This window comes from Centroberyx affinis, unplaced genomic scaffold, assembly GCF_046629955.1.
Source record: "Centroberyx affinis isolate AG114_WGS23_722 - 3 ecotype Tasmania unplaced genomic scaffold, CSIRO-AGI_Caff_v1 ptg001636l_1, whole genome shotgun sequence".
NCBI lineage: Eukaryota > Metazoa > Chordata > Actinopteri > Beryciformes > Berycidae > Centroberyx > Centroberyx affinis.
The window spans coordinates 106,962-133,454 of NW_027280073.1; the positions used below are offsets into that span (position 1 = coordinate 106,962).

The 26,493-nt window shown below is 45.1% G+C and overlaps 1 protein-coding gene across 1 annotated transcript in view; it reads right to left on the reverse strand.

Annotated features, from left to right (window-relative positions):
• Positions 1-1,664: 1,664 nt before the first annotated feature.
• ep300a (E1A binding protein p300 a) overlaps positions 1,665-26,493 on the reverse strand; it is a 32,168-nt gene continuing 7,339 nt past the window's right edge. The window contains exons 7-31 of the mRNA XM_071528209.1: positions 25,622-25,727; positions 25,242-25,367; positions 24,324-24,441; positions 23,624-23,765; positions 22,518-22,592; positions 21,834-21,919; positions 21,488-21,640; positions 20,301-20,771; positions 19,107-19,518; positions 18,638-18,756; positions 17,777-17,840; positions 17,160-17,335; positions 15,485-15,573; positions 13,947-14,057; positions 12,693-12,749; positions 10,322-10,399; positions 10,056-10,123; positions 9,263-9,413; positions 8,528-8,674; positions 7,974-8,087; positions 7,182-7,347; positions 6,704-6,871; positions 6,383-6,544; positions 5,864-6,145; positions 1,665-5,694 (exon numbers count right to left, since the gene is read on the reverse strand). Of these exons, the coding sequence (XP_071384310.1) occupies positions 2,377-5,694; positions 5,864-6,145; positions 6,383-6,544; positions 6,704-6,871; positions 7,182-7,347; positions 7,974-8,087; positions 8,528-8,674; positions 9,263-9,413; positions 10,056-10,123; positions 10,322-10,399; positions 12,693-12,749; positions 13,947-14,057; positions 15,485-15,573; positions 17,160-17,335; positions 17,777-17,840; positions 18,638-18,756; positions 19,107-19,518; positions 20,301-20,771; positions 21,488-21,640; positions 21,834-21,919; positions 22,518-22,592; positions 23,624-23,765; positions 24,324-24,441; positions 25,242-25,367; positions 25,622-25,727 (6,959 nt within the window). The 3' untranslated portion in view covers positions 1,665-2,376. The remainder of the gene's footprint in view (positions 5,695-5,863; positions 6,146-6,382; positions 6,545-6,703; positions 6,872-7,181; positions 7,348-7,973; positions 8,088-8,527; positions 8,675-9,262; positions 9,414-10,055; positions 10,124-10,321; positions 10,400-12,692; positions 12,750-13,946; positions 14,058-15,484; positions 15,574-17,159; positions 17,336-17,776; positions 17,841-18,637; positions 18,757-19,106; positions 19,519-20,300; positions 20,772-21,487; positions 21,641-21,833; positions 21,920-22,517; positions 22,593-23,623; positions 23,766-24,323; positions 24,442-25,241; positions 25,368-25,621; positions 25,728-26,493) is intronic.

A 26,493-nucleotide genomic window follows, 5' to 3' on the forward strand; every position in this document is an offset into this window, starting at 1 on the left:
GATTCCATTTGAATACTAAACAAATATTTAAATAGTCTTATTTCCAGTCTCTTTTTAGGAGAAGAAATGATAAAAACAAAACTATTTGTTCAGTTGCCATCGGTTTGTACAGTGATTCAGTATGTTTACATCTATATTCATGTACATGAAACATCTCTTCAAAAAAAAAAAAGAAAGAAAAGAAAAGAAATGGCATGATATACTCCACAGCCTCCCCAGGGCAAACTGAATGACTGTCTGCAGTGTCATTTTGCATCACCATAACATCTTCAATACAAAACAAAAGAACATGTTTTTATCTAATAATTCCTGTAGCTTCAAGTTTTATTTCCAAAAAAATAAAATTAAATAATATATCTATATATAAAAGACAGAGTTTTTTCCTTGTTTTTTTCTTATAAAATAAGTCTCAAGATATATTGCCACCTGGTTCTGTTTCGTCCCTCCCCATACCCAGCAAGCCCAACCTTTTGAGAAAAATAGTGAGCATGTGAATATTGTGTCTTCAATCCTCTCCATAAAAAGCTAAACGACCAAATTTAGATTCTCGCTGATCACACCTCTGCCTCGGCTCCATCTTGTGCATGTGTTTCATGTCTTTATGTGTTGAGATCTTTCAGATGTGTGTGTGTGTGTGTCTTGTTGCAGTTAACCCCTTCCCTCCCTAAAACCTTTTGTCAAAAATACACAGAAAAAGGCGCATTGGTGCTCATGACCTACTACACCCCATACTGTACCTTTTTAGAAAAATCTCAATACTGTACAGTAGCTCAGGAGTACTTTCATAGTTATTATAGATACAGGGAAAATCCAATCAAACGGAGGGGAAAAGAGCAGTAGAAGAAGAATCTCTCTGCTCATAAGGTCTCAAAGTCTGTACAGCGTTTTTTTTTGTTATTTTTTTTTACAATTTTCATTTTCATTACAAAAAAAAAACAGTATAAGTCCACCATTTTCTTACTTTGTACAGTAATAACATTAAATTAAACCTTGCGGTTGAGAGAACGGGGGAACGAAGGGAAAGAGAGACTAAAATCTGTCTGAGAGACTAAAGGGAAGCCGATTGGGGAGGGAGGGGGGTGGAGGAAGGATTCGGCAAAAGCAAACAACTTTATTCCCCTCCTCTCCTCTTCCTCTATGCATCACAGTTCATGAACAAAGGCTATATTATTATGTACACACACACAACCTTTAAAAAAAAAAAAAAAAAAAAAAAAAACGAAAACAGATCGGCCGACTTGAAACGGAGGCACGGTGCGCCTCAGACAGCCGGCCAGGCATCGGCAGGTCATCCATCCATCGCTTTTGGGGTGGGTGGGGGTGGAGGTAGGGGTGGGGGGGGAAAGGAGGGTGTGCACATTCATAGGAGAATAATAAAAGAAGAAGGCGGCTCTAGGCGCTCGAGGATATGTCTGCTCCGGGGATTGGGTCGTCGTTTCCTAAATTTCCCGCCAAAAAAAATCCAACCAGAGCCACTGTCAGCGGGTGTGTTTACCCCCCCCTCCCCTCCCCCCCCACACCCCATCCCCACCCCACCAAAAACACTGTTTAGGCTTCACTCAGACCCCCAACCCCTTAACCGACCTATAAAACCAGTCAAAAATCAAACTGCGATAAACTCCGTAAACCCCTATCCCCTCCCTTCCCTTCCCTTCCCGGCCCGTCTCGTTTGGCTTTTACACAGTCATTAACAAAAATAGATATTCTATGTATGTGAATTGTTGAAGCAGTCGCCATGTAATGTACATTGCTGCGAAAAAAGACTGTCCAAGAAGAAAGCTCCTGCAACGGAAGATATGTTGACGTTTTGTTTTTAAGATCTGAAGAAAAAGAAAAAAAAACAAAAAACAACATAACTCAGAAATAAAATACACTTCTCTGCAAAACAGATACAATCATGACTGGGTATTCGAGGAGGAAAACAAAACAATAAAAAGGTACATTGTGTCAACTCACTTTAATTTTTCGCCACATTTAAAATCTTAAAAATATTCATAAAAAAGGCAAAATTCTCAGTCCCCAAAAATATTGTGTCATAGACTAAGGAAGAAATATCTCCAACCTGAAACACTGCCCTTCCACCTTTTTGTACACAATTGGCAAAAATATATAGATATATATTAACAGCAATAACTTACCATTGTTTTAATTTATTCATTTATTGACTTCTAAGATTTATGTTGCATCTCCCATAGGAAGGAAGTTTCAGTTCTTTTCATTTATACATCAGAAAAATATTTAAATAAAAAATAAAAACTTCTAAAAACCCAAAGCCGTAGTCCCCGCTTTCTGTCATTTCATAGCAGTTTGTCGTCGTTTGGGGCAACTGATCAGAGCATCGCGACAGACAGACAGTATGGTATTATGGAGTCCAGGCTACATCAGGTCTAAACTGTTGTGGTTAATGTTCGTTCCCAGATCCTGGTTGTTGTTGTTGTTGCTGTTGTTATTGTTATTCCCGCCCAACATGTCCGACTGCCCTCCCTGTCCTCCGTGCATCCCCGTCATCCCGCTCAGCTGGGACATGATGGCGTTCTGCTCCGAGCCGAACTGACCGGGATCTACGGAGTTACCCGGCTGCTGCTGAGACAACTGCTGCTGCTGGGACTGCGGGTGTTGGGGCGGGGCCATGCCGGGGTGATGCTGGCCTAGGTGTCCCGGGTGGGGCGACCCGGTCTGGGTCTGCGGGGAGATGCGGTGAGGGGAGGGCTGCGGCTGGGAGGAGGGCTGCATGCGCGGGGACGGGCTGGAGTGAGGAGGCTGGGACTGCGGCCTCGGCGAGGGCTGAGGCGACCGGACCTGACTGCTGAGCGACCCGCCCGGACCGAGCCCCCCCTGCCCCTGGAGATGGGGATGGGGCGACTGCGCCATCTGCTGCTGGGGGCTCATGGGGCTGCTGTGCTGCGCCGGAGAGCCTCCTCCCAGGTGCTGCTGCTGCTGCTGCAGGAGCCTCTGGTGGATGGCCTGGTGCTGGATGGCCTGGTGCAGCATGGCCTGGGTCTGAGGCTGTGGGCCTCCACCTCCACCTTGCTGTTGTTGCCCCTGTCCTGGTCCACCTTGCCCAGGCTGGAGCGGAGGTCCGCCCGGTCCTCCGCCGCCCCCTCCAGGCCCTCCATCTTGCCCTTGCAGCCCACCCATTGAATTCTGCTGTTGCTGTTGCTGTTGCTGCTGCTGCTGTTGTTGCTGCATTTGCATCTGATGCTGCAGCCTTTGTTGGAGAGCTGCAGCTACCTGCTGATGGGACATGGAGCCTTGGTATCCTTGCTGGCCTGGCTGTCCTGGCCCACCCTGAGGCCCTCCCTGCTGCTGGGGACCCCCTACTCCTCCACCTCCAGGCTGGGGTTGGGAGGAAGGGGGCATCCCTGGCTGTCCCTGCCCAGGCTGCATGAAGCCCTGCTGGCCCTGCTGCTGCTGCTGGAGTCCTTGAGGCTGCTGGAACTGACCGTGGTTCCCCATCTGCTGCTGCTGCTGCTGCTGCTGCTGCTGCTGTTGTTGTTGTTGTTGTTGTTGCTGCAGGTGTCTTCTCATCAGCAGCTCTCTGAATTGTGGAGTCATAGTGGACATGTTGCCTTGTTGGCCTGGTTGCATTGCTCCCTGTTGTTGTTGTTGTTGTTGTTGCTGCAATGCAGCCATTTGTTGTTGCTGTAGACTCCCAGGCAACATCGGGCGCTGTTGCTGCTGCTGCTGTTGTAGCTGCTGAAGCTGAGCCATAGTGGGCATGTTCCCTCCCCCTGCTCCACCCTGAGCCATGTTCATCCCTGGCTGGCCAGCTTGGTTCACATTAACCTGCTGCTGTCCATCCATGTTGGCCAGCTGGTTACCCCCAGGCCCTCCTACTACTCCTGCACCAGGAAGCCCTCCTGCGGCCCCCTGGAACCTCACGCCTGCAGGCCCCCCCTGCGGAGGCCCTACCGGTCCTCCAGGGCCTCCCTGACCTCCTTGATACCTGGCCGCTCTCTGCTTGATGAAAGCAGCCATAAGGAGAGGGTTTGAACGCAGGATGTTGAGGACTTGCTGCTGTTGGAGGGGGGAGCTCGGGGAGCGCAGGGTTTGCAGGAGTTCTTGTAGCGCCGCCTGGGGAAGATTTCCTGATCCGGCTGCCCCTGCCATCGCTGCAGCGGCCCCCGCTGCCCCACCTGGTCCTCCCATGAGCTGCATCAGCCCACGGTTGCCCGCTTGCTGCTGCTGTTGCTGGGGCAACTGTTGCTGTTGTTGCTGGGCAACTGCTTGCTGCTGCTGTGGTGTCATGTGACCCATCATGCCTGGCCTCTGTTGTGGGTTCATGGCCGGTCCCCCAGCGCCCCACTGCTGGTTTGCTGGCTGAAGTTGCCCTCCGCCTCCCTGCTGGACCTGCTGGAGCTGCTGCTGAACTTGAGGTGGTAGCTGAGACTGAGGGCCGCCTTGCTGCATCCCTGCTAGCATTCCCTGCTGCGGGTCTAACATAGTCCTGCCAGCTACTCCCTGAGCCTGGGGGGGTATGCCCTGGGCCCCAACCATCCCTGGCCCAGGATGGGGCATGCCCATCTGTGCCTGGGGGTTCTGGTGGTGAGGATGTGGGGGTATCATGCCCCCCTGGCCCTGGGCCTGCCTCTGGAGAATCTGGGCCTGGGCCTGGGCCTGAGCCATCTGTCTCTGGGTCTCTGCTAAACGCTGGATTTTTAGGGCCGTCTCCACCGCAGCCAGCGGGGGCCCTTGCTGCTGGCCCTGCACAGACATGGCACCCTGGCCCTGGTTGGGTTGTTGCTGCTGTTGGGGTGGGGTGGCTGGGCCCGGTCCTGGTTTGCCCAGGGACTGGTGGAGAGGAGAGGCTCCTGGTGGTCTGGGGGTGTATGGAGGCAAACCACCAGGGTGCTGCTGCTGGAGCTGCTGAACGTTGGGAGGCTGCTGCTGCATCTGAGGCACCATCTGCTGTTGTGGAGAGTTCATCATCCCCCCTCCCCCTCCTGCTCCTCCACCAATCGGCTGAAACTGGTGATGGAGGTGGTGTTGAGGAGGCATGGCACCGCCTTGTTGCTGGAGCTGCTGTTGCTGTCCTGGAGTCCCCATTCCCCCCATGCCTCCCATCCCAACCCCCTGTTGCTGAGGGAGCGCAGGCATGTTGCCCTGGGTGGGTGTCTGCGGGGTGGGAGGCTGCGTCCCCACAGATGTAGGGGTACTGGGGCCAGTTGCTCCGTTGTTGTTGGCTCCTGGAGAGGGTAAGCCCCCGTTGCCCCCAGGAGCTCCTCCAGGAGGCGGCTGGCCCACTCTCTGCATGCTGGCTACCCTCCTCCTCAGCATCTGGGCCTGCTGGAGCCGGTGCTGCAGCTGCTGCTGCCGGAGCTTGTGCTTGATGTTCAGGCAGAACGGGACTGGGCACTTGTTCTCCTGACAGTGCTTGGCGTGGTAGCAACACAACGCGATGAGCTGCTTGCATATGGGGCACCCGCCGTTGGTTTTCCTTTTGCAGCCTTTCGTGTGCTGAACGACACGCTTCATCTTCTGGCAGGACGGCAGAGAGCAGTTGGCGTTTCGACACTGGCAGGCGTGCACCAGGGACTGGATGCAGCGCTGGATGCTGAGGCGGCGAGAGTCTCCGGGGCTCTGGGTGGCCGCGGCTGCCTGGTTGCTGCTCTCGTCGTCCAGACCCAGGCCGAGCTTCTCCATCTTGTGCTCGTGGCCCTTAGTGTTGTAGCAGGTGATGCACAGGTCGTAATCCTAAGAGAGATGAGATGGATGTTGGTTAGAAATGTGTAGAAGTGATTTATAGCCAGTTATAACATCACAAAGCCTATCCTGACATACATATCCTCTTTAGTCATTACCTGTTTCCGCAAATCAAACCCAAACCCATCCTCACCCCACTTCCCCACCCTGCCCTTCTCACCTCACAGACGGTGCAGTGGAAGCGGGTCTCCACGTGGTGTTTGCACTCGTTGCAAGTGTAGACGAAGCGGTCCTGGCTTTGGTTGTGCAACTCCACCAGCATGCACATAGAGCTCCACTTGGACCTCCTCAGGGAGCTGAACTCCAGGTGTTTGTCCCGGGCCAGCGTCAGGAAAGCGTCACGGCCGTCCATGAGGTCACACGCCATCAGGGGATCCGGGTCTGTGATGGGGGGCAAGGCGTTGGCCATGGGGCCCGCGATCAACCGGATCACAAAGAACACCTGGTACAGGGAAAAGAAGAAAGAGAGTAGATGAGGGAAAGGTGAAATGTGGTCTTGTGTAGCTCAATAGTGCTCCCCAAAGTCTATGGGGAGACAGAAAACACTGAGTTAACCTAAGTGATTATTTGTCAAGTATCTCCTATTCCTCTCTCCCAACTTCAATAAACTGTCTGAGAGTAATAAAAAGGCAAACATTTAAATATGAGTATGAGCAAAGTTTGATTCTTTTCCCCATACCTCTTTGTGTTTCTCCATGGTGGCATAGAGTTTCTGTGAAAGATCGTTGGAGACGTTGGGCATTCCCGGCTTCTTCTTATTGGCTCGGCTCAGGCTGCTCTTGTTCTTGCTCGTCTTCTTGTTGTTCTTTTTCTTTGCATTTTTGCTGTCACCTTTTGTGGCCTGCACAAGGAAGGAGGAAAAAAATCAGTGATCCTCTGACCAACACGCCTCTCTTCACAGTGCTGGCTTTCATTCATTTCTTTTTCCATCTTAACCTGAGAGCAAGAACATATAATTCAGACTCTACAGCACAATATCAATAAGTTAAAACATCCTTACATCAATACTCTCGTTGGAAGTGCTATTCTCCTCCCTCTTCCTCTCCTCCTCCTCCTGCTCCAGCTCCTTGATGCTCTCCTCTAGCACATTGGGCCAGAAGTCGCCTTCAAAGTAAGGCAGCTCCTTGGCACTGGTCAGACGATCCTCTGTCGCCTGCTTGAAGATATCCTGATGGAGAGAACAAGAGATAAAATTAGATCCAAATCAATAATTACCAGTAGCCATAATGCTGTATGTACAATGATGCTAATCCCCATCACCATCACAATAAAGCTGCGATAGCCGCAAGGTTACAGAAGCATGCTAGTGAAAGGAAGGTCCTGGCTCAAATCCTGAAAATGAAACGCTCTCCCTTCCCTTGACATTTACTACTGAGGTGCCTTTGAGCAACGCACTGAAGACTGTGGTTGTACTGGGAAGTTCCCAAGTTTGTACATTTGTTAAACGCCTTCCACCACAGACAAGAGTAACGCTCTACCTTGTAGTCGTGCACTATCCTCTCTGCCACAGCCTTGTCCAGCATCTTCTTGTACCACTCCTGCAGGCGTTTGGGCTTGGGGATCTTCTGGTCCATAGGGTGAGAGTGGAAGATGTAGTCGTCCCCTTCGCTGGGCGGACAGGCCCAGATGTGACCGGTGGTGTAGCTGAGGAAGACACACAAGAGACAAAATGAGCACAATTCATATCGGACCGATACCAATATTGCTTTTTAAAGCCGATACCATCTGATACCAATACTCCGGTCCATCCCTACTAAAAATCCCTCCTGAATTTCCCCCAGGGAATCAATAAAGTGCAATCTTATCTTAATAAAAAGTCATGTATGCCACCTGCTTTTCTCAGTACAATCAGACCATGCTCAATTGTTTTCCACAGTGCAAATTGCTATAAACAAGAAGAATGTTAAGAATCCAACATTTTGAAGCCTTTTGATATTTTTCGTTACTTTGTAATAAATATCAATACCAAAAATCAACACAGTTCCACTAGATATTGTTTTATCGATGCATTCAGGTACTCACTCATTACCAAAACAATGCGCAAGTGTATTCAATGAGCCTCAACATAGTGTAACTTTACACAGGGATGCAAACACATGGAGAGTGAAAAAGGTGACAGATACCAGGGCAGACACAAATCCACTCAGAAATCATTTACTTAAGTGTCCCATTTTGGGATCAAAAAGGTGACTGTCGCCTAAAGGTGACTAGTTTGCATCCCCGTTTACAGATGAGTTACTGTCAAACAGGTGTTCAGTAGCAGTACTCACCCCAACCTCTTGACATACTCCAGGTAGCCAATGAGGATCTCGTGGTAAACTCCTGTTCTCAGAGAGCGAGGCCGGAAGAAGTGCACACTGTCCAGGTAGGAGATGTATACTCGCCTGAAAGGGATTTGATAAAAGTCACATCAAAGCTGCTGAAACTGATTTTTTTTTTTTTTTTTTTTTACTTCTGTTTATTGGAATTTTGCATTTTACAAATCACAGAATCAACATATGAAATAGTTCCAGTATAATCCCCATCCCTCCCCCACTCCCCAACATATCACCCACCCCCCAGCATCCTCCAAAGATGACCAAAATAATGATATCAAGCACAAATACATACATAACAGTTACACTCATCTTTATCTTTATAAAATAACTCTTAGTAAAACTACTACAGTACTGCCCCAAACCAAGAAAGAATTAAGTTATGAACTCTCCCAGTCTGTTATTTGGGTTAGGTTGTCATAGTAGGTTAGAAAAGGCCTTAATTTAATCTGAGATTTCTTCGGTCTTTGTGTAAAATAAAAAATCTTGGAAAATATTGATGTCCTCACCTCTGGTTGGGCTGGGGGCAGTCGGATCCGTACTCCTGGACGTGCATACCGAAGAAACAGACATCTGCTCCGTCAATGTCCTCAAACGCAAACAAGGCTTTTGTCCTGTATGGGAAAGACTCCGACATCTCCCCGCTGTCCACAAACCTGGAAACGACAACACAAGGGTGTGTTCATTTAAAATTTAGAGTAAAATACAGTAGCTAACAGTAAAAATAAAACATTAGCCGTCTATTTTCATCAACACAATTCTAAACTCGATGTAAGATCACAAATATTTAGACCATAACCTGAAATTTTCACTCCAGATCCCCTCACATTCAAATCACAGCAATCACACTGTTCAACCAGGGTTGGAAATTTCCACAAACCAAACGAAAATAAATAAATAAATACAATCTTTGGAAATGCTGTGAAAAAATTGTGTCCATGTTTCCTAATTGCTATCACAGTCACAAAATAAACCGTAATTGCAAAATAATCATTTGTCAGTATGCATCACCACACCCAATATTCAAATCTCTGCAACAGCACCTGCTCAACTACGCAACAACTAAAATCTGTTTTTATGTGTTTGACCCTAAATGTTGAAACGTTTCCATTCAACTCTGATCTCTAACTTGATGCTAAATCTGTTTATCTGTCCAAATCACACACACTGTTGCTGTGAGCGAACCAGACAAGCATCTCCGACTCTGGATGTGAAAGTCTTGGTTTTTTGTCTCGCTCCTGTACCTGGACTTCATGCCCGGCTTGACCTCCACCACCTTGTCGGAGACGTGGACGACGCGGATGAAGACCTCCCCCGCCTCCGGGTGGCTCTGACGCTTCAGGTAGTCGTTCACCCTCGTCTCCAGGAAACAGCCCAGCTTCGTCTGGGGCAACCCTGCGTGGGGGAGGGAGACGAAGAAGAAGAAGAAGAAGAAGCTTAGTTAGAGTTTAGTCGGACAGAAAATGAAAGAAGAAGACGAAGCTTAGTTATAATTTAGTTGGACAGAAAATGAAAGAAGAAAATAAACACAAACTGGGCAAGTAAGACCAAATATCCTGAAGGGCTTTTGAAAAGATCTCAGTCTGAAAGCTGAAAATAATTCTGACAATAATCAAATTTATAATCAACATGACAAACAATGTCACAAACAACATTAAAATTCAGAGAGGAGGAGACTGGTGCAAAAACAGTACATGTATAAATAACAAGTAAGGGCAATAAATAAAAAGAGAGTGTGGTTGTGAGTGGTGTCAGGAGGGGGTGTGTGTGTGTTTTTAAAGAAATGAAGAGGCAGAGAGTGTGTGTTGCGTTACTGAGGGTGTGTGTATGGGAGAAGAGAGTGAGCGAAGGACGCAGAAAAGCAAATTTTGTGTTATGTGTGAAGAAAATTCAAGCAAGTTTGGTTGAAAGCCGCAAAGAGAAAACGGGGGGAAATTGGGTTAATGCAGGAGGAGCAGAATCACTCCAAGTCTAAAACATTAAAAAAAAAGGATAAACAAGGACAAAAGTAGGGACATTAGCGGCGCCGCTACTTACTTTTGGCAGCGTACTTGTTCTCTTTCCTCGTCTTGTTAGTCTTCTTTAAGCAGCCGTCGCATACAAAACTGAGGCGCAGCAAACACAAGAACAAGAGGGTGAGTCAGCCGAATAAAAGAAAAAAAAAACACTAGATGGATTCAGTTAAACAAATGACATGTGGTCTGGTTAAATGACTGTAAATAAATAAAAATGTAGAGAGATGTACGCTCTTGTGTATCTATGGATGAGTGATATCCATGCATCTCTGTCTGTCGGTCACTCACCCTGCTGGCCAGATCGTTTCGTGGTGCAAAACACAAATCTGGTGCATCCGGCGACCGCAGTCCAAACATTCAACAAGCCTGGAGAGGAGAGGGAAGGCAGTTAAGATACAGTTAAAGCACTTCAGTCCTTTTACAAGCAGGGTTAGTTTTCTGTCTCCTGCCATCCTGGTTCATACAAGGGCTGAACGATTTTGAAAAAATATCTAATTGCGGTTATTTTGACTGATATTGCAATTGCGAAATGATTCGCGATATTAGAGGGAATGATCATTTTGACATCATTATTCTCATTTTCATTGAAAAACGTATTAAAATGATTATGGTGTGATTTTTGCGGGGCTCTGTACCAAACAAAGATGTTTTCTTAAGTCTGTAGAATATGATGTGTAGGCCAGGACATCTCTGCAGCACCACAATATTTAATTTAAAATGGTATTTTGACACACATTTCACTTTTAACAAATATTGCGCCTCCTGCGATTTGAAAATTGCAGTAGGCCATATTGCAATTTCGATAAAATTTCGATTAATTGTTCAGCCCTAGTTCATACCAGAAATCACCAGCCACTTTCACCATTTTACCAGCCAAATAGATTTATGAATAGAACAGGACCTTCAAATGATTGCCAGGTTGACTGCTTGGCAAAGTGACTGGTAGAGTAGACAAACTTACCAGCCACAATTATACCATTATATATATGTGGCAGGGTGAGGCTGGAGATTCATATCACTACATACTGTCACATTCACCTCGCTAACGATAAATTAAACGTTAATTTGTTCATTTTTCTAGCCCCGTTGCAGAAATACTACATTCACCATTCGCATCATAAATATAAAAAGTACGCTTTTATTTTGAAGGTAAGTCCTCTTTACTTCCAGTCTTATTCTGTCCATCTCTAGCTGACTCTAAAACTAGCAACACAAATGAAACCATTTATGCAAAGTAGGCTACTTGTCAAACGTATTTACTGATCATACTGACATGTAGAAAATTTGGTCGGTGAGAGAGTGCCAGTTTTGGTAAATTTTTGGTATATCGCCCAATTCCCCACCCTGATGGTTAATCTAGTGCGGAGCTATGATAACCATTAGTGGACAACATAATTAGTGGATTAAAACACTTACTAGAGCTTGATTTTATTTATTTTTTTCGTGTCATGTGCGGGTGTGTATCTCTCCTTCTGAGACTCATTCTATACGCATCTCAATACAGAATCAATGATTTGATGCACCTAAAATACATTTTAAGCAGCCAACAGTTCGATTCAGACCGGTCTCGATGTAATACGACGCCGTGCAATATGATGCAATATGATACGATGCAATTCAATGAGCTCCAGTTATGTGTGAGACAGAAAGACAGGCATTCAAATGGTCTCCTTCACAATTTGATGACCACATCCTTTTGGAAACTCATTTGTTGAGAGTAAAAAAAATGAAAACCAGTCAACTCAAAATAATCCTTTCAAACAGGCCATTGTTTATTAATAATGCCTTGCTGCTGTTTATTTATGCAATGGCTTCAGTAATGGATTTCTGACCGTGCAGCGCTGTTGGCGAGTGAAGCACGGAAGGACATTTTATGTTTGTTTTTTTTTTCGTCACTAGAGATACCGCTGGCTGCAGGTGAAGAGGGACAAACGGGGACGGTCTCTCTCCCACAGCGAGTCCACAGTGTCTCTGAAACACCAGATTACCACTGCTGCTCTGCAAGTTCTGCATATTGCCACACTTTTTATCAAGTTTTCCACTTTTATTATAAACCCCAAAGTGGGTCTACTACACTCCCGATTTATAAGTGTTTGGTGGGTCGTATATTTTGATATTCTTGACCGTAAAAACAGGCTGCTTATGGACTCGGAGGGAGAGAAACACACAGAGTACATGATATTATTAGGCATTAAAATAAAAACAAGATATGCCTTTTATTTCGGGCTTTTCCAATAGAAGCCTGCATCGATTTAGCCGCGAATTCCCTCCCAGCTTTGGCCCGATTTGAGGCATTTTTGAATCGATGCAGATGTAAGTTAGACATTAAGCCCGGTGCATCGATTCAGATCGGTGATTCGCTACGGCTCTAGTGTCACGCACTCCAGGCGTTCAGCTCACACGGGCTTACAAGACACATCCATACATCACACTGCAATACATGTACGAGATATTCCTAAACAAACTCAGGAATCATACTGTGCATCGCCTTTTTCTCAGGCTTTGCAGAGAGTGTACCACACAAAAGCCACCGTTTCTTATGGTAACACACAGCAGTATAGTGATAAATATTACAGTCACTAACATCTGCATCCATAATGACACTGCTATCCCTAAACTATTCAACAAGGTATGAAGTTTGAGAACTTTGAGGACTTACAGTTCAGGGTCCAGTGTGTCATTCTTCTTCTTCTCAAACTGATCCTTGTTAATGGATCTGGAATTAATCAGGAGGGAGGATGAGGATATGAAGCACAACAAGAGACAAGCTAACTGCTGAGCAAACTGCCAAGACACCAGTGAAACAATGATGTGGATCTGAAGTAAAACATAGTTTCAAATGTTATAACAATGCACATTTGTCAGGCCTAAAACCAAGGTTACTACACTTTTACCATTTTAAACTTCCATATTTTAGTTGGTGGTCAAACTGATGTTTTGCTATAGCAGCTGGGTAATATCACTGGCAAATGGTCATATCACAAGGAAACTGGCACTGGTTTTAAGACTCCATAAAACTTTTTGTTAGACCCAATTCCAAAGATTTTCAAGATCTGGAATTTACCAGATTCATTTTCTACACTCTTTCTAAGCTTTCCAGCCCTGTGCAGGAACCCTGTAAAATGTGTTGTAAAAACAAAACTTCAAGTGGCAAGCAGAGTTTACCAGTTTATCCACCCATGAAATACAACATCATAAACTTCACATGCCCACAAAGTTTAGGAAACACCTTAAGGGAAATTTGTTGAGCAACATATGGACTCAATTAACAAGGTAAGGGAAATCTGTCAATTCCCAGCTGTATGGGTTCTACGCAAAAAAACAGAGGAAATTTTCACTTTGATTTTGAGTGAAATATCACATTGTCCAGTTATACAGATCCTCTTTTATTGTTGGTATTACATGCTACAGGGAAGTCCCAACAGGACTTTGGTAAGTGACAGATTTAAGATTAAAGCCAGTAAGAGATCATTTAAATATAGTGTTAAGAAACTGAGGTGGAAAACATCAACAAATTCAGCTACTTCCACTATTTTTTCAGTGCTCGTCCAATATTACAAGGTTTGGTCATGACTTCAGGAAGGGCAGACAAGTAACATTTGTGTCAATTACTGGTCACATTATCTGGTAAACTCCAAAATTCACCAGACATTTTCACGATGTTATTACCCAAATATGATTTTTAGAGTAGGATCAGACCTCTGACTGTGGCTGGTAGACAACAGCCAATCTTTACAGGAATTTGGCTGGCGGCTGGGGATAGTTAGTTCATAAAAAAGGAAATTTTCAGCTTCAAAGGTCAGGATGATCACTTTCCAAAGCAATAAAATCGCAGGGATATCTTGTTGTGCATTTCCTGATTCTCATATAGAGCTAACACTGTATTTAAGTCATTAAGCAGTAAAAAACTCACGTCTGCGGCTGGGTGGGGTCGTCGCCCAGGGAAACCGTCTCTCCCTGGATCTCGTTGAAACACTTCTCGCAGAAGTGGTACCTGTTAGCAAGAAGCCCAAATTTTGGTGAACTACACCGTTCCCCACAGCACAGCCAATCACAGACAGCGACACGGGAGGGCAGTCGCCAATCAGGACAGGACATGGGCAAAGGCAGGGTGCCACAAGCGGGGCAAGCAGGAGGGAGGAGCGCAGGACAGCGGGGGGTCGTCATCACAACAGCCAGTCATGATTCAGGATTTAGGGTGGAGGAGGGAGGGGTGGGGGGGGAGGGAGGAGGTGTGGGTTTGGAGGTGCATGGTTGGTCGAGGCGAATGCAAGCCAATGCAGATACCACAGGCATCGGAAGGGAGGACAGACAAGTCAGATGGACCGGGGGGGGGGGGGGGGGGGGGGGGCGGGGGGACAAGATGAGACAAACATCCAAGACAACACGTAGCAGAGAGCCGAGGCAAAGCACAGATTAGCGATTTGGACATGTGAGGATGAGCAACAACAATCACCGTCACACCTAAACACAGCAGGAGCAGAATCAACAGGGGGGGTAAAACGGGGGAGAGGGGAACTGGAGGAGGAGGAGGAGGAGGAGGAGGAGGAGGAGGTTGTAGCATGGGACAAATGCAGACACTGAACAAATATGAACAAAAGCACAGACGACTGTTCAGCTGTTCGTTCATACAAGCAGCTCATTTTAAAGTCGGTCCTGTCACATTCCAGCTGGGTTATCAGGAGACATCTATGATATCAGAAATTGAAGTGTAATCAGAAAATGTTTGGACCAATTGTTATGAGGAACAGGCCAACATGTTAGAAGAGCAGCAAAAAAAACTCAAGATTGCAGCATTATTGCCTCTTCTTCCCTTACAAAACAAAGAAAATGCCCAATTACTGTGCGGTGGTAGGGTGTTCAGATCATACTGGAAAAGGAGAAGGAAGATAATTTTATCCAATACTACAAAAAGATCCAACACAGAAATAAGACATTATCTTTGTGAGGGAGGAAAACTTTGCAATCTTTTGTTTTGCCGTCACCAACATGGCAGCGTCTTTCGTAAACACCGGTAACTACTCTCCAAACATTTGACATTTGAGTTTATTTTTAACTATTGCAGTCATTATTTATGGCTTTGTTTAATGAAACTATGAATAATTTGGAGAATGTGATGAGAGAGGCCGACCGTTAAAATGCCAGTGCATTAGGCAGCACATGAAGGTATAAAAAAAAAACGGGGAACATAACAGTGAAGGGGAACATTTATTCCCAGGGAAACAAAATTAACCAGACAATCAGTTACATAAAACCCACTTGGTGTCTTATCTTGTTATCTCTGAAAGCGTACCTTTCTAAGGAAGGCATCAACTGTTCAGTCTTGATATGCAAGTCATTTAAATCTCCTTCCCTTAATCTCTTACCATAATCCCTCCCCTCTTTTCACCAACCCACCCATCCTGTCGTCCCTCCCCCCTTCGTTTCGTGGCTGATTCCCTCCCTCCATACCTGTTCTGGTAGCTGAAGTAAGCAGCGTCTCGGGGAATAGTGCACAGCTGCTTCCCGTAGCAGCAGAGCGTCTGAGGAGAAAACTCCAGCTGAGGGAAAGAAGCAAAGACAGACGATCAGGGCTGCAAGTGACGATTATTTTCATTATCGATTAATCTATCAATTATTTTTTTTAGATTAATCAATTAATTGACAAGGTTCAGAAATATGCAAAAGTCAAGAACCTCCATGAAGTGCGTTATATCATTAACAAGAGACGAGCTCAGAAGGTATTAATCTGCTTATACCACGGCCATTTGTCAATTATTATTAATACAATTAATAGCTTCGGCTAGAAGGCAACTGCGATGAGATGGGACTCTCATGGTAACGAGCTGCTAAAGACCGGTGACAGGTGGAAGAAAATTATTGATGACCTATGCTTCGAACAGGGCGAAAAGCATTAAGTGAAAAAGTGAAGAAGAAGAAGAAGGCAACTGCTCCTGTGCTGCGAAGATCTAAACTGAACACACACTGCCTCACTACACCTCACAGTCACTCTCACACAACAGTGTGACGATACTGAATTTAAAATTGCACAATTTGTAATATTTTAAAAAATATCAGCAGGGAAAACAAACTGGGAATTGAGAACGGGAATCGATAATGGAAATGTATTTCAATCCAGTCTGCTGGAAACACTTGAACTGGTTTCTCAATGGAACAAATTCTCGGTCCCCAACCAATAAAGCAAGGCTAGTGATTTATGTGAATTATCAGCACAGCTGGAATGAGTCTTTGACAAACCAGATCGCTTGACTGAAACAGCATGAAGACCGAGAAACCCCTTTGGAATTAAAACTTTTCAAAATGGAGATCAGACCGATCTGAAACCAGGCAACGCTGGGCAACATCATTACTCTTCACATAACTAAGCCAAACTGAACTGAGAAGGTTGCCCATCCATCATAGTTACTGAAACTGTACAGGGAATGGTCATGAAATAATAATTAAGGACAGTACAAGCACTATTGTGTGAGAAGAACCAACATCAACATTACAGCTTTAGAAACTCCTCAGTTTGGCTTATTTATGTGAGGAAGAGTAACGACAGACGGTTAACTTAAAGGTCTTTTCTGCTTTGACTCATTGTCCAAACTCAATCCTTCAGTCAGCCACTCATTAAAAGAGCAAATCAGTTTGTCATTTGTGTGCAAAACCAAAAATAGCGGAGTCTAATGAGGCTGAAATGTGATATGGTGGTGGCATGTCCAGGGCCAAATTTAGCCATGGAGCAGCTTCAACACTTCCATATTCAGATGTGAATAAGCGGAGTAACATCCGCATCTGAAACACACGCAAAACATTTTTCATAGACACACCGACACATTCTCAACCTGCCACCATCTTACCTTTCAAAACTTTCTCCTTGTTCTTTTCCATCTTTTTTTTACTCCATCCCTCCCTCCCTCCCTCCTTCTCAGCCATCTTAACTTCCAAAACTTTCCTTATCCTTCTTTATTCCCATCAATCCCTCCATCTCTAACTACATCAGGAACCATGGCAAAATATGATGAAGTAATTCTCTTGTTCCCTTACTTTCTCCCGACTTACATTCCTCATTACGCTCCAAATTCATTTTTCTTCCATCCCTCTTACGCTCCAAATCCATTTTTCATCCATCCCTCTATCTCACCTTCCTCCCACAACAGTAGCCAAGGCTCTGCATGACGGGGTCGATCTCCTGCTCAAAGACCTCGGCCAGCTTGGAGCAGTATTTGTAGACGCGGGACGTCTTGCGGTTGTACAGCCAGGCGTTGTTGAACATGAGCCAGATGTCGTCCACGTACTGCCAGGGCTCCTGGTACTGACCTACAACCGAAAAACAAAGCGTCGGACAATGGCATGAGGAGACAGCTTGTAGTCAAATATAGTGGCTGGTGTTAATTTCCCACCTCAAAAAATGATTGAATTTGTACATGCACAAAGTCACGTACTTCAACAAAATACAGGCTGAAGAAACATTAGGAAGACTGTGATGTGTGGTCTGACTCAGTGTTGTCCCTGGAAACAGCATGACTAACTGTTTGGACCAGGAATTATTGCCAATTAAATTGACAATAGTCAAATTCTGGTCAAGTTTTGGCTGTGGCTGGTAGGTTTGTCTACTCTATTCTACAAAACTAGTCTTCTTGTAAAATAGTGAAGTCCGGTGAGTTTTAGAATTTACCATCTACTGTGACCCGTAGATAAGTTTCAAACCCTGACTACAGTTATGACCAAACCGTGCAATATTAACCAACAAGTACTAACCTGTGTCCAGCTTTCGCTTGATAGTCGACAAGTCCATGGGGTTTTTCACAATGTCAAAGTAGTCCTGTCGGATCACAAGAGGTACGTGTCAAGGCCAAGTGCTTGGAAATTTAGAAAAAGGGTTTTGTGTGCCTTTTACATACAGCAGCAAAGCAGCAAAGCATGACTGAGGTGAAAAATATGTCTATTGCTGTTGAGTCACAAGCAACAGCACTCAAATTGTTGCAGGATTTCCAGTCAAGCCTCAAGTTCTCACAAACTCTTAGGAACCCACACAAAAGACTGTACAGATCTACGTTATTTCATTGAAACTAGTTTGAAGAAGCACAATACATGCTTGAGTGCAATGAATTTACAGGAATTTGTCTTAATGACAATGACGCATGAACACACTGAAAGCTCACATGGTGACACAGTTCATACAAGGTACAGGAACAATATAGCACATCAAATTCAGCACAAGAGGATTGGCGTTAGACATGCAATAGACCAGTGGTTTTCAACCTGAGGGTCGAGACCACCCAGGGGGTTGCAAGCTAATTAATTTATGGGATTTATGGGATAGGAAAAAAAGAAATCTACTATACAAATTTATGAAGTGTATTTTTTCAGATTCTTCTCAAGTTTTTGCTTCTTTTCTTGTGAAATACTGAAGAATTTTCAGCCTCTTAGCCTCTTCTGATAATAAATCAAATCAAACAACCCGAAAAGGGAAAATCAATCTTTGGTTGAACTGTTCTCCACTTTGCATATGCAAGCCATGAGTAGACATGACTTCATTTTAAAAGGGGTCACAAGCTGAAAAAGTTGAGAATCACTGCAACAGACTTAGACTTAGACAGAGTCAGCAGGAATACATACAGGTATGCAGAGCAACTTTGGGTCTACAGGCATTCTGAAGGGCAGAGACTCTGGATCTTGTCTGTAGAGAGACTCCAGGGTGGGCATCAGGGCCTGACGAAGCTCCTCCGGCTTAAAGACTGGGAGGAGAGAAAGAGCGGGAGAAGAGAGGGGGAGGGGGAAGAGAGAGGATAGTGAGAGGAAGAGGTACAGGCGAGGGAGAGGAGAGGAAAGGGAGAAGACAGGGAGATGAGAGAAAGAGGGGAAAAAAGAGGATAGTGAGAGGAAAGGAAGGGGGTGGGAAAGAAGAATAAGAGAGGGAGAGGAAAGGAAAGTGAGAGGAGTCAAAATACTGTTACTTCTGAATCCATTTTAAACTGCTTCAATTACGACTTCAGGCTGAATCACTCATTGTGGATTGATATCAATAAATAGTGGAAGGTAAAAGAAGTGCATAAAAGTAGAAAACTCAAAGCTTTCTCCTCCTTACTCTTCTTTTTCACCGGAGCCTGTTGTCCAGCAGCCTCCGACGACTCCTCTTCCGCCTTCACCTCTTTCTTCACCTCCGGCTTCCTGTCTTCCATCTTCACGCCCGACGACGGCATTGTCGACGACGACGTATCCATGGGAACGCCTTTACCTCCCTCTCCCCCGCAATCTTCCTTTTTCAGCTCCAGCTTAATGGGCTTCTCCTCCGTTTTGATGTTGCCGAGCTTCCCTCCTTTGGAGCAGCCGCCCCCCTCGCCATCGTCGTCCTCGTCCTGCTGCTTCACCTCCATCTTGGGGTCGAGGTTGGCGGAGGAGGTGTCCGACTGGGCCTGCTGGGAGGAAGTGTCCTGGCTGCTGACGGACGCTGGAGTCAGGGCCTGACTGTCAGCTGGGAACGAACCCTTTTGGGACAACTAGAGACAGACACAGAAACAGAGTCAGGAGGAGAGGAACAGGGAATTTGACCGAGCGCTGCAAGAGAAGAACAATTAAATGACAAGAAATAGTGAAGAGAAGAAGGTGCTGAGTAGGGTGGGCAGAGCGTGGCACAAACACTGCCAGTTGCCAGAAATGAAAATGCAAAATGAACGTCTGCAGTTTTCAAATCGCAGAGGCTGCAATTAATTGCTTAAAAAGAGAGAGCAGCGTCCAAAATGGATTTCTTAACAAGGTGTTTTAGAGCTGCCGGTAATATCTGGTCCATGAATCAAGTACAATATTGGTGAAACCCTTTTTTATTATAACAAAAATTTATGACAAGAAAAACTTAAATCGCAATTGCAATGCTCTGTCAAATTATCGCAATGAGATTTTTTTTCAGTATCTTTCAGCCCTAATATGAGGGCAGGAGATACAACAACAAACCCTGAAGGACAACCCAGTACAGTCAGGTGAGTGAGAAAGGCAATTGAAAGCAATTCTTTAGTAATCAATAATACCATTGACAGTAGGACCCCGTCTATCCAAAACCCCCTATATCCTTCCTGACTTGTGTATGAATCATTGATATGAATTCAATCTTTCTTGTAATCTTTCTCTACTGCCTCATAACTGATGTAGCTTCAATCTGCTCTGCAAACTGATTTCCAAGTAATCTCTCACAGCTGAAACAGCGATTAGAAAAGGAGTATGAATTTGTGGAATAAGGTGAACGGGTCTTAATGTTGAAGCGCACACGTCTCACTCAGATACTGACCGGAGTGCGTGGCAGCTGAGCGCTGTGCGGCGTCGAGGCCAGTCCAGGGTGTGATGGAGTGGTGGAACCAGCAGGCGTCATGTGCTGCTGCTGGAGGGACTTGTTGGAGCCGGGGCCCTGGCTATGTTGGTTCTGTTGGGGGGCAGGAGGCGGAGCCAGCTGGGGCGGGTTAGGGGTGTGCGGCTGCGGGGTCTGGGACCCCGCTAGCCTGGGGGGCGTCTGGTGAGGGGTGGGGGTTCGGCTGCGGGCGGGTGAGGGCGAGCTGCCGCGCATGGCTGCCAGGTGGGGGATGGAGTTGGGTTGCTGATTTGCGTTAGATGGGGGGCCTCCGACGGCGGAGTTGGGACCTCCGCCACCCACACTCTGGGGACCCATCGGCCCCACTGAGGGGACGCCGCTGGGGCCGCCGGCTGAACCGGGCTGGGCTAGAGGACTGGCCACTGGGAGAGAGGGAGGAGTTCCCATCTGAGTCTGCTGAGAGGAGGAAGAGGAGGAGGAGGAGTGACAGAGGGGATGGAGCACAGGAGAGAGGGAGGAAGATAGGTAATTTCATCATTATTCATTCATCATCATCAGTTTGCTACATCACATGTGTACAAGGTTCCTCTAGAATACATCCAGACATACAGTAGGCAGGGATACAATCATGGAAACATAACTCAGGCACCAATTTAACAAGTTAATCTTGCGAAATGCTTTTAAATCCAAAAATGAAGAGTAATTGGTAGATACTGTTTGTAATTAACAACTTTCTCAACTGTGTAGCAGACTTTTCGTTTTAAAATGTTTTGTTAGTCTATGCTGTGTTTTGTATCCTATGCTTTTATTGTAGTCTGTCTGAAACTATTTGTTTTTTATCTGTGCTGCTGCCAATCTCGGCCAGGTCTCCCTTGAAAAAGAAGTTATTAATCTCAATGTGACTTCCTGGTTAAATAAAGGTTAAATAAAACAGGTAAACAGTGCAAAGACAGGAGCCTCCATTTGAAAAGAATAGGAGTATTCTGTCCACAATGCCTGAATTCCAAGACAAATGCTGAAAATTATATCCTAAGCTAAAGACAAAATAAATACTTTATCACTCATGCTTCAGAACCAGCTAGTATTCCAGTAAAAGAGTAACTTGCCACAAATCTAGTTAACCAAAAAGTTAGTATTGACTGACAGAAAAGGGCTGCAGGCCATTTTACCTGTGCCATGCCCCCCTGCGCTCCAGGCTGGTTCATCCCAGGCTGAGCGGTGCCGACCCCCGGTCCCGAGCCGGGGAACTGTCCCTGGGGCAGGTACTGGTTCTGCAGCTGGTTGACGTTGGGCTGGCTCATCCTGGTTCCAACCATTCCCATCTAGAGATACAACAGGACATGGAGATGGTGCTTAACAGCTCTGATACAACTTGTTGTTTCTGCCAAGCACTCTGACTGGTCAAAGAAGCGTTTCTGGTGCTAAATCCCGTAAAACACAGCTACCTATGCTTGATTGATTGCTATAACAACTACTGTGTAAAGATGTGTGATGGAGAGTGTGCTGAGTACTGACCTGGTTGCCAGATGGTCCCATGGGGAGAGGAGGAGTGGACCTCTGGCCCATAGACTGCATCCCCATCTGATTGAACTGATTCATACCTGATGACACACAACCAGAGAGACGGTTAAAACACTTCAACACTACAGTTATAAATGAGGAATTCAACGTGTACCAAAATCTAGACTGTAGAGGCTCATGCACACCTTCAGTTTCTTGTTGACAGGTGCGTAGGAGGAAATGTCCATATGCAAAAGAACAACTTTATTACTGATGATGATCATCAGTAATAAAGTTTATTGCAAGTAAAAGGACAGTGTGCGGGAATTCTCTCTTCTCTTAACGTGTACCAAAATGAAATCAGGCATGCAAGCATGGAAACTACACTTCATTTTTGTATTCTGTTTTTAAGCACCCATTTCCTGTGCTGGGTTTCTATGTTGACCAGTTAACAAGCCTTACACACACCCCGAGACACTGCACTGTCCCCAGCAGGATAGGAAAATATCACTAGTCATCAGACTAATACTAGTAAACACTGGCTGGCTAAGTTTGTCTTCTCCATCAGTCTCTTTTTCCATTTAAACATGCATTTTGGCTGATACAATAGAGAAAGTGGAGGTTAAACTTTGGATTCAACCACAAACTTTGGCCGGTGGATTAAAACATTGTTGTGTCTTAGTCCACAGTGGTTCGTACCTGGGCCTTGCATCCTGTTGACCATTTGATTGGGTCCTGCTGGTCTCACCATTGTCGGGTCAGGGAGGGGGCCGTCTGTAAAAAAAAAAAAGGAGGCAGGAGATTGAGGACACTGCATTGTGATAAGGCTCCAGCATGCATGTGTGCGCTCAGAGAGAGAGTTATAATGTGTTCACACTAAGCATGTTTGTTGTCTCTGGAGCGTTTACTCCTTTAGTAAAGTCTGACTGGCCAGGTGAGAATGATGCCATCTGAACTCAGTTGGCGCCTGAAAATGCGAGTCTCAGTCCTCTAACAAGAGAACTGCGGTGCGGTTCGTTAGGAGTGAGAGCGTAATCCGAACCAACTACAGGAAACGGCTTATACTCCATGGGTATAAGGAGGAGGAGGAGGTTGACTCCGAGAGCCAGCAGTTACTCATGCTTGGAAAACCTGGCATAAGAAACTGAACTGAGGACAAACTTGGATAAGCCCATCATGCTTAGCTTAAGTTACAGGGACCAGAGTGAGATTTGCTTTGACACCACACCAACGCCAAAATGTCTAACCTGGCGGGATGACAGGTTACCAAAACTCTGTCTAAAAAATGAGCCACTTGTGAGTCCATGTGACTTTTGTTTACAAGTTTGGTTTGTGTTCACAGTGTGAACCTAAACGAACCAAATACAAAAATGCAACAGAGTAAACTTTTCCTCTATGGTTTGGACCAAATAAAAACAAACTGGAGGTGTGATCGAACCCTTAGTCTCTGTGAGTATGTCTACATTTACAAACTAAGCTAAAATGAATGAGAAGAAGAGTGTTTTGGTCCATCTATCTGTTCAAGGTTGACTTCATCATCCCCTCACTGAAATTATGTTGGTCAAATGTGGTAAAAAGAAAGGAAATAAAGATAATACAATGGGATATGACTGATAATGCAGTGATACAAAAAATCTGCCCTGCACTCTGGCTTGCATTAGATCTCAATGCGTAAGATACAGTACCTAACACAAAAAGTCCTTATACGTCACATTCCACTGGATTAAATTATCATACACATGAATACATGCGGTCCAGTGCAACATTAGTTCACCCAGGTCTACATGTGCAGCGTGTCGACTCACTAGGAGGCAGTCCGGTGGGGGGCTGACCCATGCTAGGAGGTCCCAGCCCCAGGCCCTGCTTCTGCAGCCTGGTCCTCCTCTTCTCCTCCAGCTCCTTCTGGATCTTATAGATCTTCTCCGCGAGCAGGTGGTAGTACTCCGCCTGGCAGAACGGGAAGAGAGGGGAAAGGAATAAGGGGAAAAGCAGTGAAGCAGGGTGAAGTGTCATGAAGAAATGAGAGGGAAGAAAGGAGGACATGGAGGAGCAGCGGGAAAAAATGCAACAGAAGAAGAGGAAACGATTAGAATGAGGGTTAAAATGCAGGACAGTACACTTTTCACATCTTTAGCTGAAATGAAAATACAGTTTTTATGAGGAACTTGATAAATGAACATTCCTGAGTCAGTACCTGCTAATGTTTTATGTATTCGTATTCTATCAAGGTTTTTATCGTTTAATTGTATATTTAACCTAGTTTAACGATACGGTACTTTTTAACCCTTTAACCCCAACCTTTCGCAAGTTTTTCAGATGGTTTACTCCTTCTGCAATTTGTGCATAACAATAAACAAACAACAAACAAAACTTGAAGAAATGGAAGAGAGTTTGTAGACTGAAGAGGAGGAGCAGCAGGAAAACGCAGAAGAACAATGCATAAGATTTAAAAGTTTGTCCCTCATTTCTGAGTAAAATGGTGAGCGAAAGAAGAAAGTTGCTTACTCTGCTGTTGGCCGACTCGTACATGTCTCCCTCTACTTTCCTAGCGTAGGCCACCAGGTTCTCCATCCGCCGGTCCTTCAGGGCAGCAGGGTCCGGGGTGGGGAAGATGGCCTGAACACTGTGGGTGGGAGAGGGAGAGAGGGAGAGAGAGAGTAAAAATGATGGTTATCTAGTGATATTTTGTTTTTTAAAACCACGGCACAGTGGTGTTGAAGAGCCAAAGCTCCTCAATACTGCTGTAAGTAGTGAAACTGAGAAAAACTTCAAAGACTTCAAAGTTTACCTCCTGTCCCAAAAAAAGTATTGCTTGAACAGAATATATATCTTATTTTGTGGCATTTCTTGGTGGCATTATTCATGTTGATATGAAATCTAAACCCTCATCATGACCTTTAAAAACACAAAAGCAGCTAGTGCCGTTTGCCAGTATTTAATTAATAAAAGCAAGAAAAATTTGTATTATTGTGAAAATTCAACTTCAAATATAACTCTTCTCATTTTAGCTGTGACTTTTCACACAACTCGCATAATCCGCTTCTTATGCAAATGAGTTTCGGTGACATCACACAGCAGGTGCATGTACTTCTGGGTTCTTCATCTCTTAGTTTGTACAGACTGCTGCCTTAGTGATGCATGTCGATATGAAGCTGAATCTTTTTTACAATTTTAGTATTTTATAATAAAGCACATTGTTGTACAGTCTATAAACTGTATTTGCTAATAGTTCAGTTGCTAACGTTAGCTAACGAGCCATGCAGCCTAATGTTACTGTATGAGAGAAGAAACATAAAAGAGATTTAGGCAGCTAAGGAGCCAGAGAGACCACATTCAAATAAAATCTATAATTAATTAGGTCTACATAATACTGCCATGAACGTGTTGTGGGATTATACACAATCTGTGCTTGTTAATACTTACAGTTTGTGTACCAAGTGGTTTCGCAGGTCCTGTGTGATGTCCTCATGCCAGCTCTTCCTCATGCCTGTGGCAGAGGGAGGCGCGGCTGTGGGCATGGAGCCGACACCGCCCGCATCATTCATCAGACTGGGATGAAGGGAAAGAGAGAGAAAGGAAGAGAGAGAGCGCGGGAGAGAGAACAGCTTTATGATTTGCCTCTTTATAAATAAAGAAACCCTGTGTGTGCACCTTGATCCAGCGAAGCACAATAGGTAGAATTTATTCCCGCTGTGACCACCCACACTAGAAATGTAATGCGCTCATAGTAGTTTTCGCCGCTTTGAATGAAAGCATCCACTAAACGGGGTGTTATGTTATGCTGTGAGTGTGTTGCTCCTCACCTCTGGCTGTTCACATTGAGGTGCATCATGGTGTCCTGCAGCAGGTTGGCCTGCTGGCTCTGAGGCGAGACTCCCACTCCTCCATTCACTCCCATAGCATTCGCTCCTGCACATGGGGAAGGACAGGAAAACACATTATGATATGATCGTACTCCTCTAATGCCCCCGCTGATAATAAAGCAGTTAACTTAGAGCTTTCACCTGGAAATGTCACCCTAAATGTCATCTAGATACATGGTATCAAAAGTAAATTCTTGAGATACTGAGGGACTGTTGATTCAAGGTGATGAAATTTAGCCTGTTTAGTTCGGCTGCCTTCAACTTTTCCAACACTCATGGCATGATGCGGTGAAGCGCAAACCAATCAGAGAAGACTGAAGGAAGACTAGGGTAGTTATGTTTACTTTATTATTATTTACTTGAAAATTGTAATTAATAACGGTTATGACACCACCACTAGTTTTTATTACTGTGACTACCGTGATAACCGCCGCTCTCTTCTGTGATAATTGGTGTTTTATTTTCCACATAAAAGGGGGAGCGCTGTAATAAACTGTTACACTGGTTGCAGGACAGTAGCACTTTGAGAGGCATTTGATGCTTTTTAGCTTAAACCTTTAAGCTAAACCAGCATTTTAGAATTTTGTTTTTAAAGAATAACAGTCAAATGTCTTGTGATTGATATGATAATTTAGTTTTTACGTGATTGAAGCATATTACAGTACTGTTTTTAAAGTTTTCATCTGTTAATAATTATCAAGATAATATTGTATATCGCAATAATTTTGGTCATGATAATTGTACTGTGATATTTTCATATCTGCACAGGCCTAGTAGTCCGTAGTCTGAACGTACCATAAGCCGTTGTCCAC